This window comes from Ipomoea triloba, chromosome 2, assembly GCF_003576645.1.
Source record: "Ipomoea triloba cultivar NCNSP0323 chromosome 2, ASM357664v1".
Lineage (NCBI taxonomy): Eukaryota > Viridiplantae > Streptophyta > Magnoliopsida > Solanales > Convolvulaceae > Ipomoea > Ipomoea triloba.
Window position 1 is genome coordinate 7,197,687 of NC_044917.1, and position 24,711 is coordinate 7,222,397.

The 24,711-nt window shown below is 33.3% G+C and overlaps 4 protein-coding genes across 6 annotated transcripts; 1 reads left to right on the plus strand and 3 right to left on the minus strand.

Annotated features, from left to right (window-relative positions):
* Positions 1 to 57: 57 nt before the first annotated feature.
* On the minus strand, positions 58 to 2,278 carry LOC116009667 (60S ribosomal protein L18a-like). Its single transcript, XM_031248785.1, has 4 exons — positions 2,147 to 2,278; positions 1,879 to 1,994; positions 1,696 to 1,759; positions 58 to 595 (listed from the first exon to the last, which is right to left on the minus strand). Exons 1-4 carry the CDS (start codon positions 2,159 to 2,161, stop codon positions 254 to 256), a joined length of 537 nt encoding a protein of 178 aa, XP_031104645.1. The 5' UTR covers positions 2,162 to 2,278; the 3' UTR covers positions 58 to 253.
* A 4,697-nt stretch (positions 2,279 to 6,975) lies between these two features.
* Positions 6,976 to 8,807, plus strand: LOC116009666. The gene is made up of 2 exons (XM_031248784.1): positions 6,976 to 7,719; positions 8,168 to 8,807. The coding sequence occupies exons 1-2, from the start codon at positions 7,044 to 7,046 to the stop codon at positions 8,560 to 8,562; spliced, it is 1,071 nt and encodes a 356-aa protein (XP_031104644.1). The 5' UTR covers positions 6,976 to 7,043; the 3' UTR covers positions 8,563 to 8,807.
* An 881-nt stretch (positions 8,808 to 9,688) lies between these two features.
* Positions 9,689 to 14,030, minus strand: LOC116009665 (cytochrome c-type biogenesis ccda-like chloroplastic protein). Of its 2 annotated transcripts, none has more exons than XM_031248783.1 (12): positions 13,811 to 14,030; positions 13,564 to 13,686; positions 13,139 to 13,194; positions 12,837 to 12,967; positions 12,656 to 12,741; positions 12,518 to 12,549; positions 12,040 to 12,201; positions 11,524 to 11,596; positions 11,317 to 11,417; positions 10,785 to 10,877; positions 10,278 to 10,324; positions 9,689 to 10,139 (listed from the first exon to the last, which is right to left on the minus strand). In XM_031248783.1, the coding sequence occupies exons 1-12, from the start codon at positions 13,911 to 13,913 to the stop codon at positions 10,067 to 10,069; spliced, it is 1,080 nt and encodes a 359-aa protein (XP_031104643.1). In that variant the 5' UTR covers positions 13,914 to 14,030; the 3' UTR covers positions 9,689 to 10,066. The 2 variants fall into 2 exon arrangements, with proteins under 2 accessions (XP_031104643.1, XP_031104642.1); XM_031248782.1 differs by having other exon boundaries at positions 13,564 to 13,689; positions 13,811 to 14,024.
* Positions 14,031 to 18,903: 4,873 nt separating this feature from the next.
* On the minus strand, positions 18,904 to 22,120 carry LOC116004747 (thioredoxin-like fold domain-containing protein MRL7 homolog, chloroplastic). 2 transcript variants are annotated; one of them, XM_031244912.1, is made up of 5 exons: positions 21,994 to 22,120; positions 20,076 to 20,930; positions 19,839 to 19,923; positions 19,612 to 19,723; positions 18,904 to 19,512 (listed from the first exon to the last, which is right to left on the minus strand). In XM_031244912.1, exons 2-5 carry the CDS (start codon positions 20,843 to 20,845, stop codon positions 19,409 to 19,411), a joined length of 1,071 nt encoding a protein of 356 aa, XP_031100772.1. In that variant the 5' UTR covers positions 20,846 to 20,930; positions 21,994 to 22,120; the 3' UTR covers positions 18,904 to 19,408. The 2 variants fall into 2 exon arrangements, with proteins under 2 accessions (XP_031100772.1, XP_031100776.1); XM_031244916.1 differs by lacking the exon at positions 21,994 to 22,120 and adding an exon at positions 21,768 to 21,894.
* Between the last annotated feature and the right edge of the window lie 2,591 nt (positions 22,121 to 24,711).

Below are 24,711 nucleotides of genomic sequence, written 5' to 3' on the forward strand. Positions count from 1 at the left end.
TTTTTTTTTCCCCCCCCCCCCCCCAATTTCGTGCTGTTAAAGGTTTTGAGATTTGAATAGAAGACACAAAAAACAGTCTGATGACTCAAAGGCATCCAAATCCAAATCAGGAGTTACAGAGCACTTGAAAGCCAAAAAATGTTTAATTCGTTTTCTGAAAACTTCTCCATTGATATCAAATGGATACAACTAAAGCAAACAAAATTGCACCAAAAATGTATTGGCGTTTTAATCCAACAAACGGCCAATCAAGTTACACAAAAAGGTTGGGTCGGGAAGCCTTGTAGGTTGTCTTGAGCTTCCTGGTTGGTGGTCGTACTTTCTTGAACACCAACGGGAACTTAATCTTTGAGTTGTGAAATTGCTTGGTGCTCTCTCGCTTGCAGAGCTTAGCTGGGATAGTGGCTGTCTTGATGATCTGAATGCAGTGATAGCGGACCCTGTGACGAGATGCCATCTCAGTGTACATCTGTTCAACAGCACCATTCAAGGTGGTATCACGAAACTCCTTGTACATGTTGTGATAACCAGTTCTGCTCTGGTAGCGCAACCAAATACCATAGTTGTTGATCTTAGTTGGGTTCTTCTCAAATATCTGGCACAGAACAGTCCATTTATTATAAAATTGAAACTTTATCTTGAAAACAAAAAACACACCCATGAATGTAGATAAAGGTATAAAAACAAACAGAAAACTGCATCATCTAGTGCCAACAAAATGTGCAAAAGCAATGAAACCCCATGGGGTAACAACCAGAATAGGTAAACACAAGAATGCATGAAGCAAATATAAATAGCTGAACATAGACAAGAGCACATTGTATTTCAATTCAAGTGAACCAAGTAAGCATATTTCATATTTTAATCATAATTAACAAAGAAAAAAATTAACAAGGTACAATGTTTGAAATCTGTCTTAACAATCATGGTGCCTATGTAGAGAAATGGTGTAAGATAAGGTTTGCTCTTTAGTTGGCTATATAAGATTTTGCACACCATGATAATGGTAGTATTTCAAGAAAGCATGCATTCCCTTCCTAAAGCTAGAAGAAAGAATGCATTAGTATCACAAATACTAGAAGCCGGACACTTCAAAAGAAATGCCTTGAGCAACTTGGCAACATTTATAGCTACCAAATTCATTGTTAACCAAGTCCTTTTACATTCCAAATTGTAACAATTTTAACAACAATTACAATTTGTGGATTCAGGATCCCCATTATGCGATTAGCTAACCAGTAGACAACTTTAACTATCATATAGGCTTCAGGATCTTCATTAAATGATTAGTCACCAGTAGCCAACTTTAATAATCATGTGAATTACACAAACAAAGACAATAAACAAGGTAGGAAGTCTTGCTATTTTTTATACACTACAAGGACTGTGCGAACACTCATTCCCAACTAGAAATAGACACCAAAATAAGATGTACGGAAATCATCTTCAACATGTTCACAGCATATCAGGTGATCCTTTGCAAGACTTTAAATCCCTACATTAGTTCTTGAAGTAGATTGGTAATATCTAAACACACTAATTATCCTCCAAGAAAACCATATGAGAAATATTCATTAAAACAAACAACAAACAGAACCCCAAAAAAAAAAAAAACAAAAAAACAAAAAAACAAAAAAACAAAATCAAAAAAATGTGTTTATGAACAAAATTTTTAAATACTATGGAGAAAAATACCTCATTGATAGCAAGAATTTGACCATTGCTCTTCTTCACCTTTTTGAGCTTCCTCAAAAAATACCTATCTTCCACAGCAAAATAAAGCCAACCCTCACTCATCTATCACAACATACCGATCTAGACGCTAGTATAAACAAATAGCGCACGTAAAAAGTAATAAAAACGTGGAACTGAAATTACCAGAACTTGGACTTAGCACGAACTTCATTGGTAGCCCAGAGTTTCATGCGGTAGATCTTAGGGTGCTCATCGTTCTCCGTCGGCAGACCCCTGCCCACCACCTGATACTGATGGAACTGCGTAACACCAAAATAAGAGAGCACAATCTCATCAAAAGAAACCCCAAATCATAACAAACAAGAAACCCGATCCATAGATTCATACAATACAGACAGAGACACTATACGATGGAATTTAAATTGTACAGAGTGAAAATACAAGCACTAACCCGAAAAGCCACCATTTTCTGATTATCTCTCACTCTCTGTAGGAGCCTGCAGGGTGTGTGTTTGATGGGAGAGAAGGGAGAATGTGGTTTTGTTGGGAAACCCTAGAATCTGGCGGGTCAAGTTTTAATATAGCCCCGACCCGTTGAAATTATAACAATGTTTGGGCTTCAATCGAATTCCGGCCTGAACTGAGTATCCATATTTTTGTAAAGCCCAATCTTAGATCCCGTAAGTAGTAATTTGTTTCTCTCCCACACAATGACACAAATGTGTTTGAAAAAAAAAAATCATTTATCATTATAAATCTATAATAATTATTTATGTATCTGATGGTTTAAATCTACATCTACATATACATTTATATCTATACATACATATATACATATACAAACTTAATAAGAGCCAAGAAGTATTATTTTGATTTTAGTTTATTATTATTATTTTTTCTATTTTACTATATATTATATCATTTACTTTTTTTAAATACCTCTGCATTTACTTTTCCTAAATACTGTTAGTATAAACTTTAGTAACGAAATATTTCGTTAACTTAAAAAAAAAACTCTGATAACTATTTATTATTGTTAACTTATTGATTTTTATGACAAAATTAACATAATTAATAAACATATACTATTATAGTGTATTAAAAAATACAAAATAAAATTTAACATGAATTTAGTCAATTAATTATAATCATATATTAGACATTGATGAAACAGTATACCTAATTTACAGTATATACTATATATTCAACATAGATAATAAACGATAATTATTATTACTGTCTTTTTGGAAGGAGGATTTGGTTATATTTGTAATGATTATTGTGTAATTTACTTCTCTCTTTTTTTTTTAAATAGGTAATTTGCCAAGTCACTGCTAGTGAATATGCCCTGCATCTTTCTTCAGTAGTTGTGTTCCTGATCTAATCTTGTGCCATTTTTTTTTATTTGCAGTGAGTATGCTAAGGGACAAAATTCTTCTATTATTGGCATAATACCTTCCCGACCAAGCAAGCTGATAGCTTCCCCATATACACAGTCAGTAAAAGATTGTGACACAAAACGTGGCCAAAATAGATTGGATGAAATATGGAATCTGATTCCTTTACACCATTTTTCTCCTATGTCAGATGCAAAAATATATTCTCCATTTTACACAGACTTCGAAACAAGCTTTATTAATTTTTTGGGTTTTGCACGCTTTGTTTGAACTTTGGAGGGCCACGGGCCTAGCTACTATAAATGTAGGTAGTCTTGCATCTTTTTTCATGGTGTGATGATAAGCACAACAATTTTTAATTTACTTTTTTTTTTTTTTGAAAGGATTTTCAATTTACTTGTATGGAGTTACACTTCACAGTTGTCAAGCAGGCATGCAATGGACGGCTTGAAGGCAAACGTGAACTCTGGTTGACTTCTTAATTTGCGTGCCTAAAACAAACAACAAAACAAGACCTTGAAAACCACTTTACTTGTCTTCGTTTTGGTCAGCAATGATTAGGTTAAGTTGATTAATTTCTAACCATGTTTTGGTATACTGAGTGGCAAGACCAAGACGCTCGCGGCCGTGAGGTCCTGAGTTCGAAACCGTCTGCCACCCGGGTTTGAGCCGGTCAGCTATGGGCAACCTAGGCTGGTTAACCTCCCTGTGGTCCTTTGCCGGCTAGGATCACATGGCGAGGGTTTACTCACATACTCGGAAGAGGAGTGGGGTTTGCCTCGATAAACCCAATATATTAATATAATATACAATGTGAAAATTTTATATAAAATTATTATGTATATATAAAACTAATATATAGAGAATGGAGTTATGCAATTCTATTTTATTTTTATTTTTTAAAATATATCATAATTTAAGTTATGGTAATAATTCAAATCAAGTCATAGTCTTATTGAATTATTGGATTTTTATTCTAAAAATTTTGTACAAATATAACATAGTTTTATAAAACATTAGGTCTGTAGTAAGTAGTACCAGAGCATTGGGAGTAAAAATTAAATAAAATATATAAAAAAATTCCAGAGTTTAGTCATATCCCTTCCTTTGGTGTTGACTTTTATTATTTTAAGAACATAATAATATATGGAATAATTATTACTAATTTTTAGTTAAATATGGAGAAACAATATTTCTGTACTCGGTATTCGGCACACCCATATCAATTTGTAGGTTTCTTTGTACTTAAAAAAAATCTTTTGTGGGGAGTTTTTAAATACATTTTTACAACAATATTTTTGTTAAAATAAAAAATACAAACATTTTTGTCATATTATCTTTCTTACTTTTTTGTTTGTTTTTTTTTTTAAATACAGCTGATGGATTTTTTAATTTTTTTTTCGTTTTTGAACATAGACATAAAATTAAAAGATATATATTTTTTTTTTGAGAATGATATTTTAAAATATTTATTTAGCATAATTATTATTTTTTCCTATGATGGTCGGCTAGAGAGACTTAGAGCCATGCCCCCACTGAATAGTCTGCACCGACTGCACGTGAGCACAGACCATTCGACAACAGGGCGGATCCTGAAAACGCTCCCCCCTCAACAACGGTTATGTTATGAACTTATGATTTATTAAGGTATAAGGTAATGTTTTGTTTTAATATTGTATTTCTTTGTTTGATTATCGGATCGAACTATATTTATATATGGTAAACCATTGTTTGTTTGATAAGGAATTAATATCAAATTTAGTTCTCGGATTTTTTTTTTATTTAGTATTAAACAATTTTGAAATAAGGTTCAAATTGGCCACTGAACGTAACCTGATAGTGCAATTAGGCCACTGAACGAAAAAATAGTGCAATTAGGCCATTAAACACTCCAAATGCATGCAATTTCACCAGATAGCAGGTTACCTTTCATTTCATCAGGTTGCCTGCTTATGTGGATGATGAATTGACATTTTAAAATAATTTTTTAATAATAATAACATTAAAAATAAAAAATAAAAAATAAAATGCATGCTTCCTTGTTTAAAAAAAAAATAATTAAAAAAATTAAAAATACAATGCGCTTGTTTGTTTGTTTGTTTTTTAAATTTGTTATTTATTTTATTTTTGTTTTTAAAGTTTAGTATTAAAAAATATTTTATTTTTAATAACATTAAAAATTAAAAATTAAACGCCTGCTTCCTTGTTTTTTTTTTTTAAAAAGTAATTAAAAAAAATAAAAATACAATGCACTTGTTTTTTTGTTTGTTTGTTTTTTTAATTAAATTTTTAAATTTTTTATTTATTTTATTTTTATTTTTAAAATTTAGTATTAAAAAAATATTTAAAAATGCCAACTTACCATCCATGTACGCAACAACCTGATGAAATAGAACGTAACCTGCTATTAGGTAAAATTGCATGCACTTGGAGTGTTCAGTGACCTAATTGCACTTTTTTTTTCTTTCAGTGGACTAATTGCACTTTGAGGTTACGTTCAATGGCTAATTTGAACCTTATTCCAACAATTTTTTTGTGTGCTTAATTAGGTCATTGACTTCGATGATTTTACCCAATTAAGTCTTCGACTATTAAAAATAATGATTAAATTGAGAAAATTTACTATAGTCGATGACTAAATTTAGTAAACCCACTATAGTAGAATATTAACTTAGATAAATTACTATAGTCGATGACTAAATTGGGTATTAATAAACGTGAAATTACCAAGCTATCTTAATAAATGATTCAATTAAGTAAAATCATCAAACTCGATGACTTTTTTTTTTTTTTTGAAATAACTCGATGACTTAATTAAATACAAAATTTTGTTTATGACTAATCGAAAAAAAAAAATCACTATACTCGATAACTAAATTAGGTATTAACTTGTTTGATAAGTTACTCCCCAAGTGCCACACACTATTTAAATTTTTGTATAGATACTTCACATTATGTTGATGCAATGCACGAAATATTATGAGTAATCTAACCTCATTAAATAATTGTAAACTGAGCATGAGCATGCAAATTATTTTAATTTTGAAAGGTTGTGCTAAAAATTCGAATAGGTTATTTAAAAGCACTCATAAAAATAAGAATTTTTTTTACCGTATATATTTGGCTTATTATTGGCAGATAAACCTAAATATCTATACTTTGTGACAATTATATAGGTGGAAAGATAAAATTGAGGGAGGAATTGGATTATTAGAAATTCCAATTATAGTGTTTGGTATATATGAATTTGAAAGGGAATAACATGTCCTTTGGATGTGAAGAGGAAATATAATTAAGGATTACATAAATTTAAAAAGAAGGATTATAGAAATTGTAATTCCATGGAAAGGGAATAAAATGTGAATAATGCATGAATTCAAATAACTTGTTCACAATCTCTTAACAAACGGGTTCATCACTGTTCAGAATCTGTTCGTTTATAAACCGATCTTTAAATTTTGTTTGTTAATGATTGTTTAGCTTAATAAACGAACACTTAATGAACACGAATACGAGTAGTTTGTCGAAAACTATATTAGCTAACACCCCTAGACTAAATTGTGGATGGATAAATCACGATGACTTAGCTGCTCATTAGGTGAAAGCACCTACAAGCTACAAGTCTACAACTTGACCCTAACAGCTCGATCATGCGCCATTGCACACAATTTGTCATTCAAGAATCAATTGAGATATCGGTGCAACCTCATTATTGTTATTATTGTTTTAAATTTTGAATTTGTAAAGCAACAATGTAAGAATATTTATTTTCACACAGATTTATATAACGTAAATACACAGCATCAAAATTACATTAAACAGATAGCTCTCTGCTTCTGTGTGTATAAAATCCGGTTCGTATCCAAATACCATACCCAACGGCAAACACACCCACGCACTGACTGTCTCTCTCTCTCTGTAAATCTCTGAAACTCTCCTTCTATCGTACAAATGACGATTCTATTTGAAAGCGCCAGCACCTCCGCTCTCTCCCTCAGAATCTTACTGATTTCCACCACCGTAATCTCCGCCGCAGTGATGCTAAAGATCTCCGCTCCGGTTATCACTGATTTCGCAGTCAGCGACGTTCCATCCATCTGGAACGCCGTCGTTTCTTGGCTCCGTCCTCCGTATCTCTACCTCGTCATCAATTGCATCATCATCACCATTGTCGCCTCCTCCAAGCTCCAGTCCAAGCTCGATGACCACGTGTCAGCTCCTCCGCCTGATACGCATGTCCAAGCTCTGCCTCAGGTGCGAGAAATTCAACCGCCTGCCACCGTGTTCTCCGATCTAGTGCCGAGCTTCAGCGACGTCGTTTTGAATAACCAGACCGCGAGTACAAGGCCGGAAGTTTTCTCCTATGAATTCAAGGTCGAAAGTGCACCGTACGGACGAGCAGATTCTGTGACTCCACAGACGGAATCGATTTTCACAGTGACTTCATCTGCGTTTCCGGAAGAAGAAGAAGCAAAGAAGGAGAAAGAAGAAGAAGAGTTTGTGATCTCGAGATCGTCGTGGACGCCTTTGACGAGGCAAGAGTCATCGGATTATTCAGTTTCAACTGAGAAGCCACCGGCTTCTTCCAGATTCAGTCACCGCAAAAACGCTAAATCCACTCCTGACGGTAAGTCTCACTCTATTATTCTGTGATTCCTTCCTTTAAAATTGCCAGTTAAGTTAATAGATTGTATACTTTCCGGCGAGAACTAGCCGATAACGGTAATGTGTCCGTTCAATTATTCGCCGTCCTTTAATTAAGGTTACCGTTGGAGCGTGTAGGGGTACGAGTCATTATTAATGTTTTGTCAGATGGGGAACAAACCTCAATACTATTCAATTTAAAATTTCAATTTTTTAAATTATTTATTGGAATTGGAAAGGACACTTTTTAGGTGTCTATATCTAGAACATTTTTATTGGACTACTTTCCGCAACGGGTAGAGTTTAGAGCAAAATATTTTATTTTATTGCGAATATTTCTCCGAGGAAAACGGCAAATAAGACAACAGATAGAGCGCAGGTTAAGGTTATCCTGTTAGATTTAGGTTTGATTGCTTGATACTTGGGCGCAGGTGGGAAAGGCGCATTGGCGGTGTCGAAGCCGAAACGGCAGGACACGCTGGAGAGCACGTGGAAGACGATAACGGAAGGGCGTGCGATGCCGTTGACGAGGCACTTGAGGAAGTCGGACACGTGGGAGACCCACGGCGGACGCAGCCATTTGCGGCAGGAGAAAATGGCAAAATCTGAGACATTCAATGACCGCTCAACCGCCGCCGGCAAGTCGACGTCACCGAGTCCGTTGTCCGCCAGGTCAGCGAAACTCAGGAAGGAGCCGTCGCTGGGTCAGGACGAGCTGAACCGGCGAGTGGAGGCGTTCATAAAGAAGTTCAACGAGGAAATGAGGATGCAGAGGCAGGAATCGCTGAACCAATACAAGGAGATGATTAACCGAAGGGTATATTAATCCGGTGGTTTTTTTAAGAATGCTAAATCGTCAACGTTGTTGGTGATGATGCCCAGTTAGACTGGTTTTCTTGTAGAAAATGCAGTCGAAATTTTCTTCAACCAACCCTAGTTTACTGCTTCCTTTTTATGTTCTTTACTTCTTTATGTATTAATTACTTCTATGTAAAATGAAAACGACAAATGGGAGAGGAAAATAGTCAGCTATATAAAAATGTTTTTTTTTGGGGTTTTAATCCATAACAATATATCAGGATTAATTAATTTATATACAACTTTTTTGGTGTATTTGACGCCTATTTTTCTAGTGAACATTATTGACTTGACTGAATAAAATTTATGTAGTTTAAATTTTAAATATAATAATTTAAGAACTTCATAATAGAGCAAATTTTTAAATATTTTTAAAATGTATAAAGTATGTTACTCCTTAAATAAGCAAACAAGAAGAATTGCATTACTTTTTTTTTTTTTTTTTGGATACTCCCAAACAAGAGTACAAGACTGAAAACCAACTACTTTAGCCATGCTAAAGCATGTGGGGAGTTTAAATAATAAGAATTGACAATGGTTTCTCAAATTATGACAATGGGATATATATAAGTAGCTGTATTTTCATTTACTAATAAATAATTTTAAATTTAATTATTTATTTATATGATTTCAAAAAGAATACACACAAAAGTTTTAAAGTTTAACATTTTAAGTTTTAAAACAATTTTCGACTTAAAATATCATCAAAGACGTAGCTATTTAAGTAGCTGAATGGATGGAATTTGTGCAACTTTAAAAGCCATCACTTTCTTTTGGCAGGGAGAACCCAGGTCAACCTAGCCAGTCATTACTATTTACTTGTATTTAAAAAAAATTGTGAAAAAAATACATTAAATAGCATTTTTTTTTAATGATTGAAAGAGTTTATTAATTTTGTTTTAACGTTAATTAAGGATCTTAATTATAATATGTTGCACTTTTTGTGTGCCAAATTAAATCGAGAAGACCCACAAAAAATTGAGATGATCATTTTTCCATGTTCTCTTTGAAGGTTGAAGATATTAGTAAATCATTGTTTTAGATTGATCATGATCCAACTGTCAATTCTTTACCTTAGCATCGACCATAGGATATATAACTCTGAAAAAAAAATAATCAAAAGTTATAAATCAGTCTAGTTCAAACATAATTAGCGGTGTAAAATTCAGTCATGAAACACCCTAGTATGTATGTGTTGTATGTAGAATGTGTTTATTTTTATAAAAAGCATATCTTCTTATGTTGGTCCTTCTGTCATTCCGGCATTCAGCATAGTTCAATGAGTACTTAACATCGCCAGAAATTTGATAGACAACCAGAGCTTCCGATCATAGATAGGATCATAGGAATCATGCTTAGGGGAAGAACCTTGGCTCACTCAAACAATGTGAAAAGCTGGTACCTTAGCATTAGCGCTAGGCTGCTCAGTCCTCCAGCCTCAAGACATTGTGGGTGATAATCAACCTGATTGCCTACATTGCCATTGTGACAGGAAAAAGCTTATCCAAGAACGTATATAAACCACCACCTAATAGTAGTGCACCGCTGCAAAATATACGAATAAAATCATTAGGATACATTCTCGCAAAAAGTGTGCATTTATTTTAGACAGGCACATTGATGTTTGCTCAATATATTAGAGGAAAAGGTGATTCATTACAGCATTAGTTTGTGGAAACTTGCCTGACTGGGTTAATCCATGCTGAGAACTTGCGGAACGATAGTAGACTCTGCAGATATCATTGCATTAGAACAATTCGGTGCTAAAGTGATACTCTGTACAAGATAATGAAGAAATGCACTGACACTAGAGAACTCAAGTAATGTAGGGACATGTAGCATTTTCCACACTGATGTACTACCCCTAAAATTACTTTAATGATTTAACCTGTGCTGAGAACCACAATTATTTTACTTTGTTTATTCAAGGTACCACTTTAGCAGTTAAAGAACCAAATTAAGAATTAAAAACAAAAAACAAAAAAGGAAAGAAAAAAACTCAAGAAACTTCAGTTGGACCAATACTTGATAAATAAAATAAAATAAACTGTTGTTCTCTCTCTGTTTCACTGAATGAAAAAGTGTTGTGAAACATATAAACCATTCAGATAGAGTTCTATATTGTGGAAACAATTTTCCTGAAAGCCATAAAATATGTAAAATTTTGCTGTCAAATTATGTAAGTAATACCTGCAATGCTCCGGCAAAGGAAGCAGCAAGAAGTAAGGGAGCAACATAGCCGGTCGTATATGTCAGCAGTAAACTGCCTCCAACAACTGGATCCTGTTATTGGTTCTGATGTTAATATATTCCTAAATCTAACAAGTTGATAAGTAAATCAACAGTTATTATGTATTTTTAGAAGTATTGGCCAGAAATCAGGTTCAGAATCTTATAGTAATCTAATACTCCATGCCACTTCTACTGATATTCACGACTTCCCTTACTAAAAGCTAATGATAGTCTTTTTCCTAAGACCGAATACTCCATGCCACTTCTCTATGGAATTATAGTGTTTTTAAAATCTCCTAAGACCTATTACCATGGTGTTAACAATATATCAACTGCTTTCATACATATGTTTGTGTGTCCACTTCTTTTATTTTCTAAATCCTTTCTCTTTTTTTTTTTTTGGTGGGTGGGTGGGTGGTGGAGGGGATTGAAGAGAGTGAAATGAACCTCAAAATAAAACAAAAATAAATAAAGTAACACAAATTTTTACCTTAGATGCAGCAACATATCCAAGTATGGATGCTAGCACAGGTGTACTGCAAGGTGATGCAGCTAAGGCAAATGTAAGGCCTGCCAAATATGCTTGCACACCTGAAAAATAAAATTTGTAAAGGCTACTATTATATAAGCACAGATGAATAATAGTTATGAACACATTAAAATCCAAGAATGTAATTTTAACTTGAAAATTAAGTACTTGAAGGAAGACTGGCAGCTGCTTCACGGGGATCAAAATTGTTGAAAAATGAGGGAAGCTGCAACTCTATTACCTGCAGCATCGCCCGGAAGATCCATTAAGTGAAATACAGAACTGAAAATAGAATATCAATCTAGACCCATAAAATTCCAGGTGATAATTGTTAAAATTTGCAACTTGAGCTTGGCCTAGTTGCCCAAGTGCTTAAATTCAAATGTTAGGTCATGAGTTCAAGCCTTGGGAACAACCTTTCTGATAGATAAGATTGCTTTTTTGTCTAATTTTTGCATGATACAAGATCCTTTGGCAGGTCAAAGCAATTGTTAAAACTTAAGGAAGACAAGAGCATACTGTTTCCCTCTCCCACAGCTTATTTGATCACTGACTTAAGTAAACCAAAGAGCCAAGACAACAAATTTCCCTTATATTTAATACTCATTATCTATAAAGTTAATATCTTTCAAAAGAAAAAAGCTGCATTCAGGACAAAGCAGCAATATTAACATAGTTTGTTACCTCTAATAAGTTAAGCCCCATAATAATAGCTAGACTAGAAGCAGCCACAGGCAGTCCACGTCCAATCTGACCATATGCCTTCCCAGCAAATGCAGCAGCAATGCCAAGTAATGCAAGTGTTGTAGCCAATCCTAATGCAAAAGCAACTGAATTTCCAACAACCTATCCAACAAAACATATAGTTTAAATGGAAACAAGGAGTTCAACAGCTGTGGAGAAATCATGTTGAGATAGCAAATTAAAACAGAACAAAAGGAGAACTATACTATTTTGGAATCCATGAAGTTAATTATCATGAAAAATCTCCAAGTCCGATCCCTCATTATAAGTCTGAAATTCTGAATTAAGATTTGTTTACAAGCATCATAGTTGCAATAAAATGTCTAATTATGATGACAAGCAATGTTCATCCAAAACAAGTGTCAAACACTCAAACAGGACAGATAAAATTTTACGAAAGAGGAACTTTGGGGCTCACCGCTGCACGACTCTTGCCAGAGCCAAATGCACCTAGGGGATTTTCAAGATAAAAAAGGAAAATAGAAGCCAGTGTCAGACAAGAGAGGAGATATAATAACAAATGGTTAGAATCAAAAGTAAAGATCAGAGTTTCTACCAATGTAACCAAGTGTAAGTGGCAAAACACTCAATGTACATGGTGAAAGGCTAGTTACAAGCCCTGCACCAAATATAACAGCTAAACTGCAAAATGGAGCATGTAACAATCATCAGATGGTAAACCATATGGAGCATATTTTTTGAAGTGTTAAAAACAGATACAAATACAAGAATTTGACCTAGAAAAACTGAGAGCTGATAACTGGCCTTGAACAGCTTCATTAGCCTGTTGACCAGCAGAATATACAAAGCCTCCAAACCAATCGCCAATGCCTCCATCAGCCAATGTATAAAGAGAAGCAGGAAAATCCTTATCCCAATAAAATAAGAGGGTTATTACAAAATCAAACAATATTACAGAAAATGATAGGCCACTGAAAAATGCACAAGAAACAACATATCTCTATCCATGATCATAGGTCAAGGTCATAAACACTGAAAGTAGAACCAGACAATCAAACAGGCACAGAGAAGTTCTCACCATGATGTTTTCCATACTTGTAGCATTTGCAGTATCAGTCACGATCAAATTTGCCACTAAAATGTGAAACAAGAAATTTGGTTATTGTAATAAATTTGTAAATAGCATACAATAACTACAAATCATTACATAGTCAAATAAAAATAAATTTATCGTAACTCAAAAAGCATAAGACGAAATTTACAAAGAGTTATCCGAGATCGAGCACACAACCACTAGACCACTCCCAATCCTCAAAGACAAAACTAAAAACAATATGATATAAATCAAGTTGATCAAGTTCGAGCTATACTACGAATTTCTCGAATGTGTACTAGTCATTTGAATCACAAGGAATATCATTCAAAGCAGCATGTTTAACAAGTTGGAGGTCCACTCCATTCAGACGTCACAACTTGAATCATGAAAAGATGAGAAAACATTACCAGCTACAGCACTAGTAAACCCCGCAAGCCAGTGCGTCTTTACAAATGACTCAGCATCTTCCTGAAGAGCCTCGCATGAAATCCTCCCCTCAATCATTTCCCTTTGCTTCTCACAGTAGCGCGCTTCTAAAGTGAAACAAGTAAAATTTTTAATACATATTTGAGCTATTAACCTACCATTACTGAAACTATGAGCAAAGAATTGGATTGAAAATACAAACAGAGAATTTTGTGAATTCGAACTTACCGAACGGAGTAGCTCTGCTGCGACGCAGGTGATTGCAGCTTGAGATTGTGGTGTAACCAATCCCATATCTGCACCCCAAGCTGTTGAGAGCTGCTAAGTTCATCTCTGCTGCCGGTGATAGTGAGGTTGCCAACTGAGCAACGGTTCAACGGAACGGAAACTTCACAACTTTTTTTTTTTGGTCTTTTAATTGATTTATTTATAGAGAAAAAAAATAAACAACTGGAATCTCCAGAAATATCTGTTTCTGAATACCGTGAGAAATGAAAATTCAGAAGCAAAGCAGTTAAAGCAATGTTTGCCATATCCGGGCCCACATTTGTAGTAGGCTGTGTACTTATTCGGCCTCCATGACTTATTGGGCCTACATCACTTTTTGGGCCGTGCTTTTTTAAGCTGTTGGATTTTTAAAATCAAACAACATTTATGGTAAAGCCCACATCTATGATTTAAACATTTTTTCTCTCAGTTGTTATGCCATGGACCCGAGTCCACTTTTACAAGGTGGATCCGGGTCTATGTTCACAATTTCATAACTCCATATTCAGAATTTCATAACTTCATGTTCACAATTTCATAATTTCATGTTCACAATTTCATAATTTCATGTTCACAATTTCATAGCTCTACGTTCACAATTTCATAACTCTGTGTTCAACAGTATAACACAATTTTTGAATCTATATAACAAAATTGTGAATATAGAGCTCAAAAGTTGTGAATATTGAGATCTAAAATTGTGAATATAAAGTTATAAAATTGTGAATATAGAGTTCCAAGTTTGTTAACATAGATTTAAATTTATGAGCATAGATTCGGGTCTACCTTGAAAGGTTGACTCAGGTCCATAGCATAATTTGCCTTTTTTCAGTTCTCTCCCTGGGCCAATAAGTATCTCTAGCTCTAGTAATGGGCATGCCAATGGTCAATGGACTAGGACCCCAATACGAGATGAAAATTCAATGCTTATGTCGTGGGTCAAGTTCACATAGTATAATGGATAATTGATACATGTTTATTTTTAGTAAATTGTATGTTCATTTTTAGTGTGTTACATATCCATTTTGATTTGCAATACATTAACAATGAATTTATATCAAAATATAATGAACCTATTAAAAATAAACTTATGGGATGTTTGGTTGGATGTAGTTGCAATTCAATTACAACACAATTCTTTGGTCACCCGAATTACAGTGTTTGGTTGGAAGAAATTGTAATTCTCTCCTTTTGTGGTATTAGAATTCTTGGACTCCCCTCCCCTCACACCCCCCACCCCCCAAAAAGAATTGATTGAAAAACTTTTCCCACCAAATTACAGTTTTCTTTTCTTCCTAATTCCTTCATTCCAACCAAACGCCTTATTATAGTACATTAAAAATGAACTTGTATCATGTTCCACCTTACAAAGTTACAAGGTGAATCTTGAGTTGCAAGATATAATTTGCTGATAAAAAATCATTAATTACAAATTATTGTAAATTGTACTCGACTTGATAATTTGCTGATAAAAAACATTAATTACAAATTATTGTAAATTGTACTCAACTTTAGGAATTAATATTAATTCAATTTTAATAAAGGTTGCCTATATACAATGCATAAATGTAAGACACCTCTCTTAAGAATTTAAATTAATACAAAAAGTCTTTAAATCAATTTGTCCAAACCAAAAATGGCAAGTCCATTTCAACAATGAGTTGTTGGGATTAATTATATGATTTTTCAAAACACTTAAAATGCTCAAAGATTATGATACCACTAAGGGGCGTTTGGTTCAAGTTATACAACATAACCAATGGTATGTGACATTCCAAAGCTAACATTCCTATGTTTGGTTCATCTTCATAATGGAATATAACATTCCCTAAGTAATGAAACTTACCCTCCACATAGGATTTTAAAGGGAATGTGATTCCCTTACATTTCTTAGGTTATGTAAGATTACATTGGATATTTACAAATTTTACCATTTTAATTCTAATTATTATAATTTATAATAATATGTTTTTTATGTTAGTTTATTATATATATTATATTTAATTATTTTTGTAATTATATATTTTATTTTATTTTTATTACATCATGTTAGCTTATAAAATAATTTTATTTCTCAAGTTCAAGATTTTAATTAGTTAATATTTTTAATCATGTAATAAATATGTTAAAAGTATTAAAGTAAAAAAAAAAGTAATATAACATAAAAGATAACTAATAAACCAAACAGGTTTGTAATAGAGTTAGTAGTATTCAAAAAAAAAAATTACATTCCTCAGTTTTAACCAAACACATGAATCTAACATTTCCAGTAATCTAACATTCCCAGCAATCTAACATTCCCTAAGGTAGTGAGATCCCGTGAACCAAACCGCCCCTAAAGTTAATGTCTGCTGTCTATGATAAAGAAGCACAAAAGAATGGGTACAAAAAGCTGAAGTGGAAGGCATCTACTCTTCTTTGCTTTCTTTCCCCTTCTCGACTCTCCCATTGATTTGCTCTGTATGCAATAATGCAAATGCCTTACAACCACAAAATCACGCTTCAAATCTTCAATTATTGTCAAACAACACTCATGCACATTCCTCACTTCATATTCTACATTTGCAATTTCTAAATTCCAAACACTATTGACAAGTCTTCTACTCTTCGAAAAAAAAAACACGTAATTAGATTATTTGATTAGGACATCCAATAACAAATTATAAAATTCTATTGAAAATCTTATTAAAATTTTAAATAGTATTAAAAATTCAAATACTTTTTACAATTTTTTTTGTGTTTAACATACCAATAAGCCAATTTCGCCTCCCCTTAGGTTCAAACTCATCCCTTCTCATATGGGATGCAACCTAGTGCCATTAGACCACATGATCATTCGCATAATAAGTTGAATTTAAAAAATGCAAAAATAGTTACACTTAGCATGATAAGTTTCAGGCCTAAACTTTGTAAGTCAAGTTCATGAAACATTGGCACCTGAGTGGTCAGGCTCGGTCACAGATAAAGTTTGACTCTTGTTTTACCGACACGACAAATACATTAATCCAATGTGATATTTTATTCTCTATGACTTTCCAAGTTGCATTTGCCCAATTGCCTTGGTCTTTGGATTACCCAGAAAGAAGGGAATGCCCCACAATGCACCAATTTATACGGAGTATTAATCTCCAGGGCGGGTCCAAACATTTTGGAGGCCCTGGGCGAAATTAAAAAAAATGGGCCCAATTAGTTATACCCTTTTTATTCTTATCTTTTGAATGCTACTGACTCTGTTACAATGGCTCGAACCCACTCCTCCCACATGGGGGTGCAACCGGATGCCACTACACCACAAGGTCATTGATAGCTATACCCTCATTATTTACTAGTTACTACATTATCATCACCACTCAAATTAGCTATACACTCGTTAACATAGTCTTGGTCACTTAAATTTTCTTTAGATTGTTTCGAATTTTCATTAGATGATTCTGATTTTTTGAATAATTTATTTATAGCTCCTCTTTGTGATTCTATTAGCTGCTCTACTTGTTTTTTTTTTTTTTTCACTCCCAAATAAATGTTTTTTAGCTAACATTATATAAAGACAAAACAAATTACAAATATAATAAAACATACAAGTTACAACGGACAATGGGCCCAAACGGGCAAACAAAATAACAATCGTTGATCGTCGACGAAGATGCGATGATGAATTGAATTGGGAAAAATTTTTATTGAAGAAGACGAATGGGTTAGCCGATTAGGGTGTCGATTCTAATAGATAATTAGGTGTCCCCGTGTCGATTCTATTTCTAAATTTATTTAATTAAGCGTCGATTTCAGCTTCCTGCAGTCCCATCTATTCTTATTTTTTTTTTGTTTTCTAATATAATTATAACACTAATTTTTTGTTTTCTAATATAACTATAACACTAATTATAACACTATAATATATACATACATACATACATACATACATACATATATATATATGTATGTATGTATGTATGTATACATACATACATACATACATACATACATATATATATATATATATATATATATATATATATATATATATATATATATAAATGTGTGTGTGTGTGTGGATGGCCCCCTTCTAGCATGGGGCCCTGGGCGGTCGCCCATCCCGCCCGTGCTCAGGACCGGCCCTATTAATCTGTCGTTGAAAATTCAACAAAGTCCATTTGAAAAGACAACACAGTGCTACCACTACGCATGCACCCGACAACTCAAATAAAATATTGCATCATATTATAAAGGCATAGTATAAAGGTTACTCCTTGCTGAAAAGAAAATTTTACCAACATTTCTAAATTTACTGATTTACTCATATTCATATTCAAATTTTAAATGTAAATAACTTTTCTTGTGATCCAAGGAATGAAAGTACCTTATTCAAATTTGTAGGAAGTAGAATTTGAAAGTATGCATAATAAAACTCTACAAAAATAAAATATTAAAAAATTAGAGCTGTCAGAATGGGCAAGTCCACCCCACCACCTATTGTAATTGTATTTCATAAATCAAATAGTATAATTGTATTTATATTATATTTCATGATTTTTTTAATTATTATTTTAAAAAAATATTCCATGAATTAAACATTTTGTTACTATCTTAGTGGAATGAAATTGAATGTTATGATGATTAATAGGTAAAGTATACATAACACAAAGATTGAAAGGTTAATAAACTTGATGAGGTCACAATGCTGAACCCATAAACTAACATGCATTAAGATCCAAAATTGATGGGGGATTAGGTAAGCCTCTGGCCCAGTTCTGGATTAGTTGTGCCATTATCCATTTCGCCATCTTCTCACTGTCTTAACTGCCCTAAATTCTCGGGTCCATGTTACCTTAATCATGGGTTAGGGCCCACAACTCCTCATTCGATTATTAATTAATAAATAGATACATCTATAAATAATTAAATGGATAGAATTTGCAATAAATTAGTTCATTAAAGTTACCCACTGACAATGTAAGATTTGGTACAAAACAAAGCAAGTTGGCACTGCATGGGACCTGGTGTGGAACAAGTAGCATTCTGCATTTATATTGTGAATGGATGTGGACTCTGTCAAAAGCAAAAACACACTTTGTGAGCTAGCCTTTGTATATATATTCTAGTGATATAGTGTACAAGTGAATCAGTATATTGCACTTTGCATGCTATTATGGCCAATTGGCTACGTCTTATCCTTTCTATTAAAGGACCTTAAACACAGAAGAATGGCACTAAAAAAAAAGTATTGCAATATTGACTTGCATCAAATGAAAACTTGACAAATCTTTAGGTATACATGCATGATACATAGTTCATGCATCTGAGAATACAGCTCTACGTTGTAACCTGAAGTTCACTTTTCCCCCGCACTCTCAGAAAATAGATGGGAGCCAGCCTAGTGTTGATACCTGTTTTGATTCCAACCTCTCTATTCCAAGCCAGCCTAGTCTTCAAATGATGTATATTCATACATCTTTCCCTGGAATCTTCGGGTAATTGCTAGATGAATTCAGCAACTCCTCTTGAAATTACAGTGGCCAAAAATCCTAAATTGATCTGGACTAGTAAAATACCATCCTTGGATTAAAATGGTGGAGATACATCCAAATTGTTAATGCATGCAGGCCTTTTTGCATTGTAGTAAAAATGTGCTATCATCTGAACCAACTCATCTGCACTTCGCATATCTGTATGGCATTTATGTTCATGTTAGAAATTAGAAATAGCATAGTAGTGTCATCACTCAACTAGTCAACTGATTACATTGATATTGCGAGAGAGAATACCTTTTTCCCTATGCACTATCTTGTTTCCTCGCAAAAACAATATTTGTGGGCATTCTTTAACATCAAGAGCATAGGCCAAATCCCTCTCAATATTGATGTCTATCTTTACAGTCTGTTCAGTAATAAGAAAATATAGTAGTTAATATCTAGTTTTTCACTTAATAAAAAAATGAACTGTAAATGGCCAGATACAATAACAAATGGAGAAGTGTGTATGTTCAACAAACCCGAGGAGGCAATCGATCTTTGGCCTTCCAGTACACCAAAGCTGCTTTCTCTAGCTCCTTAAGAACTTTCCAGTTCTTACTCGCACTGTGATGAAATGATGAATTAAAACTACTTTTGTGGATAAAGAGATTCATATATAGGGACAAACTAATTTCCTAGAGAAAATTTAAGTACTTCAGCATGTAAATACTTGATTCTGAGGGAGTGCAATATTAGCAGAGTTTAAAGTTACTTGCCTTTTGTATCTCTCAAAAATAAGAACTATCAGAGGGCTGGGATGAAAAGCAAACTTCTCCCACTCAAGACAAGTGATCTCCTTCACCAAGCAATCATCAAGTTCTCCTTCCCAGTTAACTACAACACCATCTTCTCCTACAGTATTTTTAATCGGATGTTTCTCAAAATACTCTGATGCTCTAACTCCCCAACCCACATCGGCATCTAGTGGCCAATCTGGATCCTCTTCCTCAACTAACATCTTTTTTTCAGTTTCATTGTCAACGTCATCCTCATCACTCTCATCACTACTAGAATCCGTATCATGACTTTCAACCACGCTATCTTTCATGATACTTCCTTTGTCTTTCATGATATCTGAATTCTGCTCCCTTATAGACGCAAATGTCTGTTCCAATTTATCACGCACAAAATCCTCAACTGCAGCTGCTTCACTCCTACGACCACGCCTGGGCTTTTTAGGGATTGTAGTGGGGAAGATTTCACTAGATTCTTTACCCACATCTTCTGAACCTTTGGTTATCTTCAGTTTTATTGTTTTTTTAGGCCTTGAATTATCTTTCTGATGAACATTTGTATCAGATTTCTCAGATTCCCTCGACATAGCGAAACATGCAACATGGTTCAGAGTTTGGCGTTGTTTCAAAGAAGATGAGAATAACAAGTTCAAAGCAGAGACATGGCTAGAATTACAATGATGTCTCTGTTTAACACAGAGTGATGAAAAAGAACCAAGGTTGAACTTAGGGCTTGATGCAAAAAGAAACATTTTTTCCCCTCCTGAAAACTCCAAATAACATTCACAGTGGTGTCTGGAACTTGTTTAGAATCTTGAAAGATCTCAAAGTAAAAACCTGGTTACAAAACAAATTATAATTAGCTTTATCTAATACTGAAACAAAATACTTTTAAGATTAAGCATCAACTTACTGTGTGCATGCTTAATAGCCAGGTTTTTTGTTAGGCTCAAGCATGATTCTAACAAGCCAATTTACAATTGGCATGACTTGGCCTAAAGCCTTTTTACAAGCTTATTTAATATGTAGGCTATTAAAAAGGTTTCGAAGTAAGTCCTAAATATGCTTTGGCTTTGAGACTATTTAAGGCCGCCTTAAGCCCTTTTAAGGCCTACATGTGTATAAATTTTTTAAAATATGCCTAATATAAATGCTAATATATAAGTATATCACCACAAATCTATGATTATAAATCACATATTCACAAAACAATCAATAACTACAAAACCAAATTCATAATACAGAACCCAAACAACACAACTGCACAATACAAGCACATTGCTTTCTTCACACCATCAGAGAGTTGAATTTTTTCAAAATCATTCCACCACAGAAAATTTTCTGTCACTTTTTTTAAATGATTGAATCATCATCAGCCCCAATAACTTCTTCACTAATAGAATTGTTACTTCCAATTTGTTAACTTGAAGAAATTGATGGAATTGAAGTTGTAACATTCTTTTTAACTTGTTCAGAAATATATACAACTGTATTATTGATTGTCATCCTATATAATTTCATAAATATTTAACAAGCAACACTAAAACATAAACAAAGTAACATCTAACTGTACGTATTAATATATTATAATTTATAGCATATTAAGAATAGAGTACATTAGATATTAATCTATTACAAAATATTAACAGAGGAGTATATTAAATATTAACATACGGGCCGTAGCAGTTGTCGCACGCCGCAACCCGCAGCAGCCCACACCAACCGCCACAGCAGCGACCTGCGACCACAACAGGTCGCAGGCTGAAACAGCCGCCACAGCCGGCAACCCACACCAGCCGCCGCAGCAGGCCGCCGCAACCGGCAGTCTTGCCCGTCGCCGTCGCTGCGTAGCAGTTTTCCCTGTTGCCGCATTCCTAATTTCAGAGTTAGGAATCAATACCTGTCGCGCGTGATCTGGAACTGGAAGTCGCTGTGCCCGTCGTTGCGTCCCGGAACTGGAATCGTGGCTACCTGCGTTGGCTCATCCGCTCATGCTGCGTAGAATTAGGAATTTTTGGGGGTTTAGCCGTTAAGGTTTTGATAATTTATATATTGGGTTATATTGTAAATATAAAAGTATTTGGGTATAAATTTTAGAGTTTTATTATATAGACTCTCAAATCTTATTTTTGAAATTTTACTTTTTAATGTGGTAAATACTGATAAGCTACTTTTCTTCTTGTAAATCTCGATACAAATGTTTACATCAAGATTTTGTGTGTAGAAAATACGAGTACACTGTGTACACATAGTATTTTCCTAAATTTTAATATAATATAATATAATTATTTAACATTATTAAATATAAGGTACATTTTAATATACTAAAATTATATTATTTGTGTACTGAATGTACATTATACTTTCAGTACTCAAATATTGTATTTTTTCCTTAAATACAATATACTAAAATTATATTATTTGTATACTTAATGTACATTATTTGATAATATACAAAATAATATATTTTTAATACTCAAATACTATACTTTTAAATAATGTACTTTATGTACGCAAGTAATGTATTTTTTTATTTATAGTTCACACAATGATGATTGAATTCAACTTTTGCCAATAACATTTACAGGCCGTTTGGTTGGCTGTAATTTCATTGTAGATGCATTGCAATTCGTTTCTTTCCTCAATTACATTGTTTGGTTGAAGGGAATTGCAATTCACTCCATTCACTGAATTGTAATTCAAGTTTCCACCCTAGGAATTCTAATTGTTGTAGTGGTAGTAGTGGTGATTGTTTTTGATATCTAATAATTATTTTTTAAAAATTTTAAAAATAATAATTAAAATATTTTCTATCTATAATTTAAAATTTAAAATTATGACATCATATTTAAGAGAAATTTGGAAGTAACATGTAAAAAATGTTATTTGCACAATTTTTAAGTTTTTGATGATCTATTTACATATTTTTTTATTTGATGATTTAATTGCACAATGTACCTATTTGGCACTTTTTTAGTAACAACAATAACAACCTAATACAATTGATAATAGGGTTGAAATTTGGGAACAAAATAATAATAATAATAATAATAATAATAATAGTAATAATAGCAAACATGCATTAATATCCAAAATTGATGGGGAATTAGGTAAGACTCTGGCCCAGTTCTGGATAAGTGTCTTTACCACCCTAAATTTTCGGGCCCATGTTGCCTTAATCATGGAATAGGACCCACGACTCTCATGTGATCATTAATTAATAATTGAGTTAATTTTATTTTTTGTCATAAATTATACTTCGTAGGTGTTATTCTATTTTTAATTATTTTTATATATCTTTTGTTGATCATAGTATTTTTGTGACATTATTATTTTTATCATCGGTTAGCAAACCTGTTTAATTGATGTTAAATACGATGACATTTAGATATTTCTTTTTATACATGAGATCTACTTAATGCACATCCTTAAATAGTGGATACATGACACACCGTCAGTGCATATCATCGAGTAGTAGCTATGAGTTTATCTTGTCATTCCCGCCCCTCCAAAAAAAACCTTGAAAAGGAGTGATCGAGTGAGTGAAACATGATTTTTATACTAAATGTCACTGGTTCAATTATTGCCAATACTCTCTCGATCAAGCCCATCGCATATGACCTTCCTAATGCGATTTACATATTATATGGTTTTGAAGCTATTACACAATATTGGCATCTACTCAATGTATACCCTTAAATAATGGATGCATGACATTCAAATACAATAATCATATTTTACCCACTCGCCACCCTTTTTGGGGGCTCTCTTAGTGCTCTTGAGTATAGTCTTGCCCTATAAACTTGTGGATGAAGTAAATTGCGAGATTTGTCTCAATTAGTCTACAAACCCCCCTAATGCTTGTACATTAGTGTCAACAACAAAGTCAAATAATATTGTTTGCCTCTAAATTATAGAGAAATAATTAATATTTTTTTGAGTAATTCTACATATATCCCCAATTCATACTCTCATTTCCTACTCTCTATGAGTTGACATGCTTTGATTGCTCAATTTAATAGGGGGTATGCTCTTTATTCATTTTTTTCATCCTCCAATCAAATTTGAACACAAGTAAAAGTAAAAGCCGTGAGTAAGGTTTTTGGAGGACATGAAGTATTTTTCTTATTTTTTTAATCTCTCACTTACGTTTTGTCCCTTAATTATTGCGGAGTGGATTTTTTTTTTTTTTAATTCCTCGATTATAACTTGCCAGAAAATTGAAGAACGAAAAGAGAAAATAAAGTGAAAAGTTACAATAAGACAAAGCAGATGGCTTGGTGTGGAACAACCGAACAAGTAACATTTGTGTTGTGGATATATTCTGTCAAAAACTGAAATCTTCACACTTTGGTGAGCTAGCCTTTGTATATACATTGTAGTGATATATATAGTACAGGTGATACAGTAGCTGACACTTTGCATGCTATTGTGGACAAATTGGCTACATCTTCAAACTTCATAGGAACAACTAAAATGGGGCATTTCTACAGTTCCATTTGTCCATCAAGAGTAATAAATAAAGGATTCACTAAATGATTTTATTTATTTATTTTTCACAAAAATAAAAATTTGATCTGAATAATTTAAGTAAAGTTTCATCTTTATGTCACTAAGA

Excerpts from the sequence above, each read along its gene's own strand:
- LOC116009665 (XM_031248782.1), bottom strand. The coding sequence starts at position 13,913 with ATGAACTTAGCAGCTCTCAACAGCTTGGGGTGCAGATATGGGATTGGT. Across the intron at positions 13,690-13,810 it reads CAGCAGAGCTACTCCGTTCG|AAGCGCGCTACTGTGAGAAG; the intron begins GTAAGTTCGAAT and ends GTTTCACTTTAG. Across the intron at positions 11,597-12,039 it reads TGGGGCTTAACTTATTAGAG|GTAATAGAGTTGCAGCTTCC; the intron begins GTAACAAACTAT and ends GCGATGCTGCAG.
- LOC116009666 (XM_031248784.1), top strand. The coding sequence starts at position 7,044 with ATGACGATTCTATTTGAAAGCGCCAGCACCTCCGCTCTCTCCCTCAGA. Across the intron at positions 7,720-8,167 it reads CGCTAAATCCACTCCTGACG|GTGGGAAAGGCGCATTGGCG; the intron begins GTAAGTCTCACT and ends ACTTGGGCGCAG.
- LOC116004747 (XM_031244912.1), bottom strand. The coding sequence starts at position 20,845 with ATGTTTCTTTTTGCATCAAGCCCTAAGTTCAACCTTGGTTCTTTTTCA. Across the intron at positions 19,724-19,838 it reads AAGATCGATTGCCTCCTCGG|ACTGTAAAGATAGACATCAA; the intron begins GTTTGTTGAACA and ends ATTACTGAACAG. Across the intron at positions 19,513-19,611 it reads GATAGTGCATAGGGAAAAAG|ATATGCGAAGTGCAGATGAG; the intron begins GTATTCTCTCTC and ends AATGCCATACAG.
- LOC116009667 (XM_031248785.1), bottom strand. Across the intron at positions 1,760-1,878 it reads CGTGCTAAGTCCAAGTTCTG|GTATTTTTTGAGGAAGCTCA; the intron begins GTAATTTCAGTT and ends TGTGGAAGATAG. Across the intron at positions 596-1,695 it reads AAATTCTTGCTATCAATGAG|ATATTTGAGAAGAACCCAAC; the intron begins GTATTTTTCTCC and ends GTTCTGTGCCAG.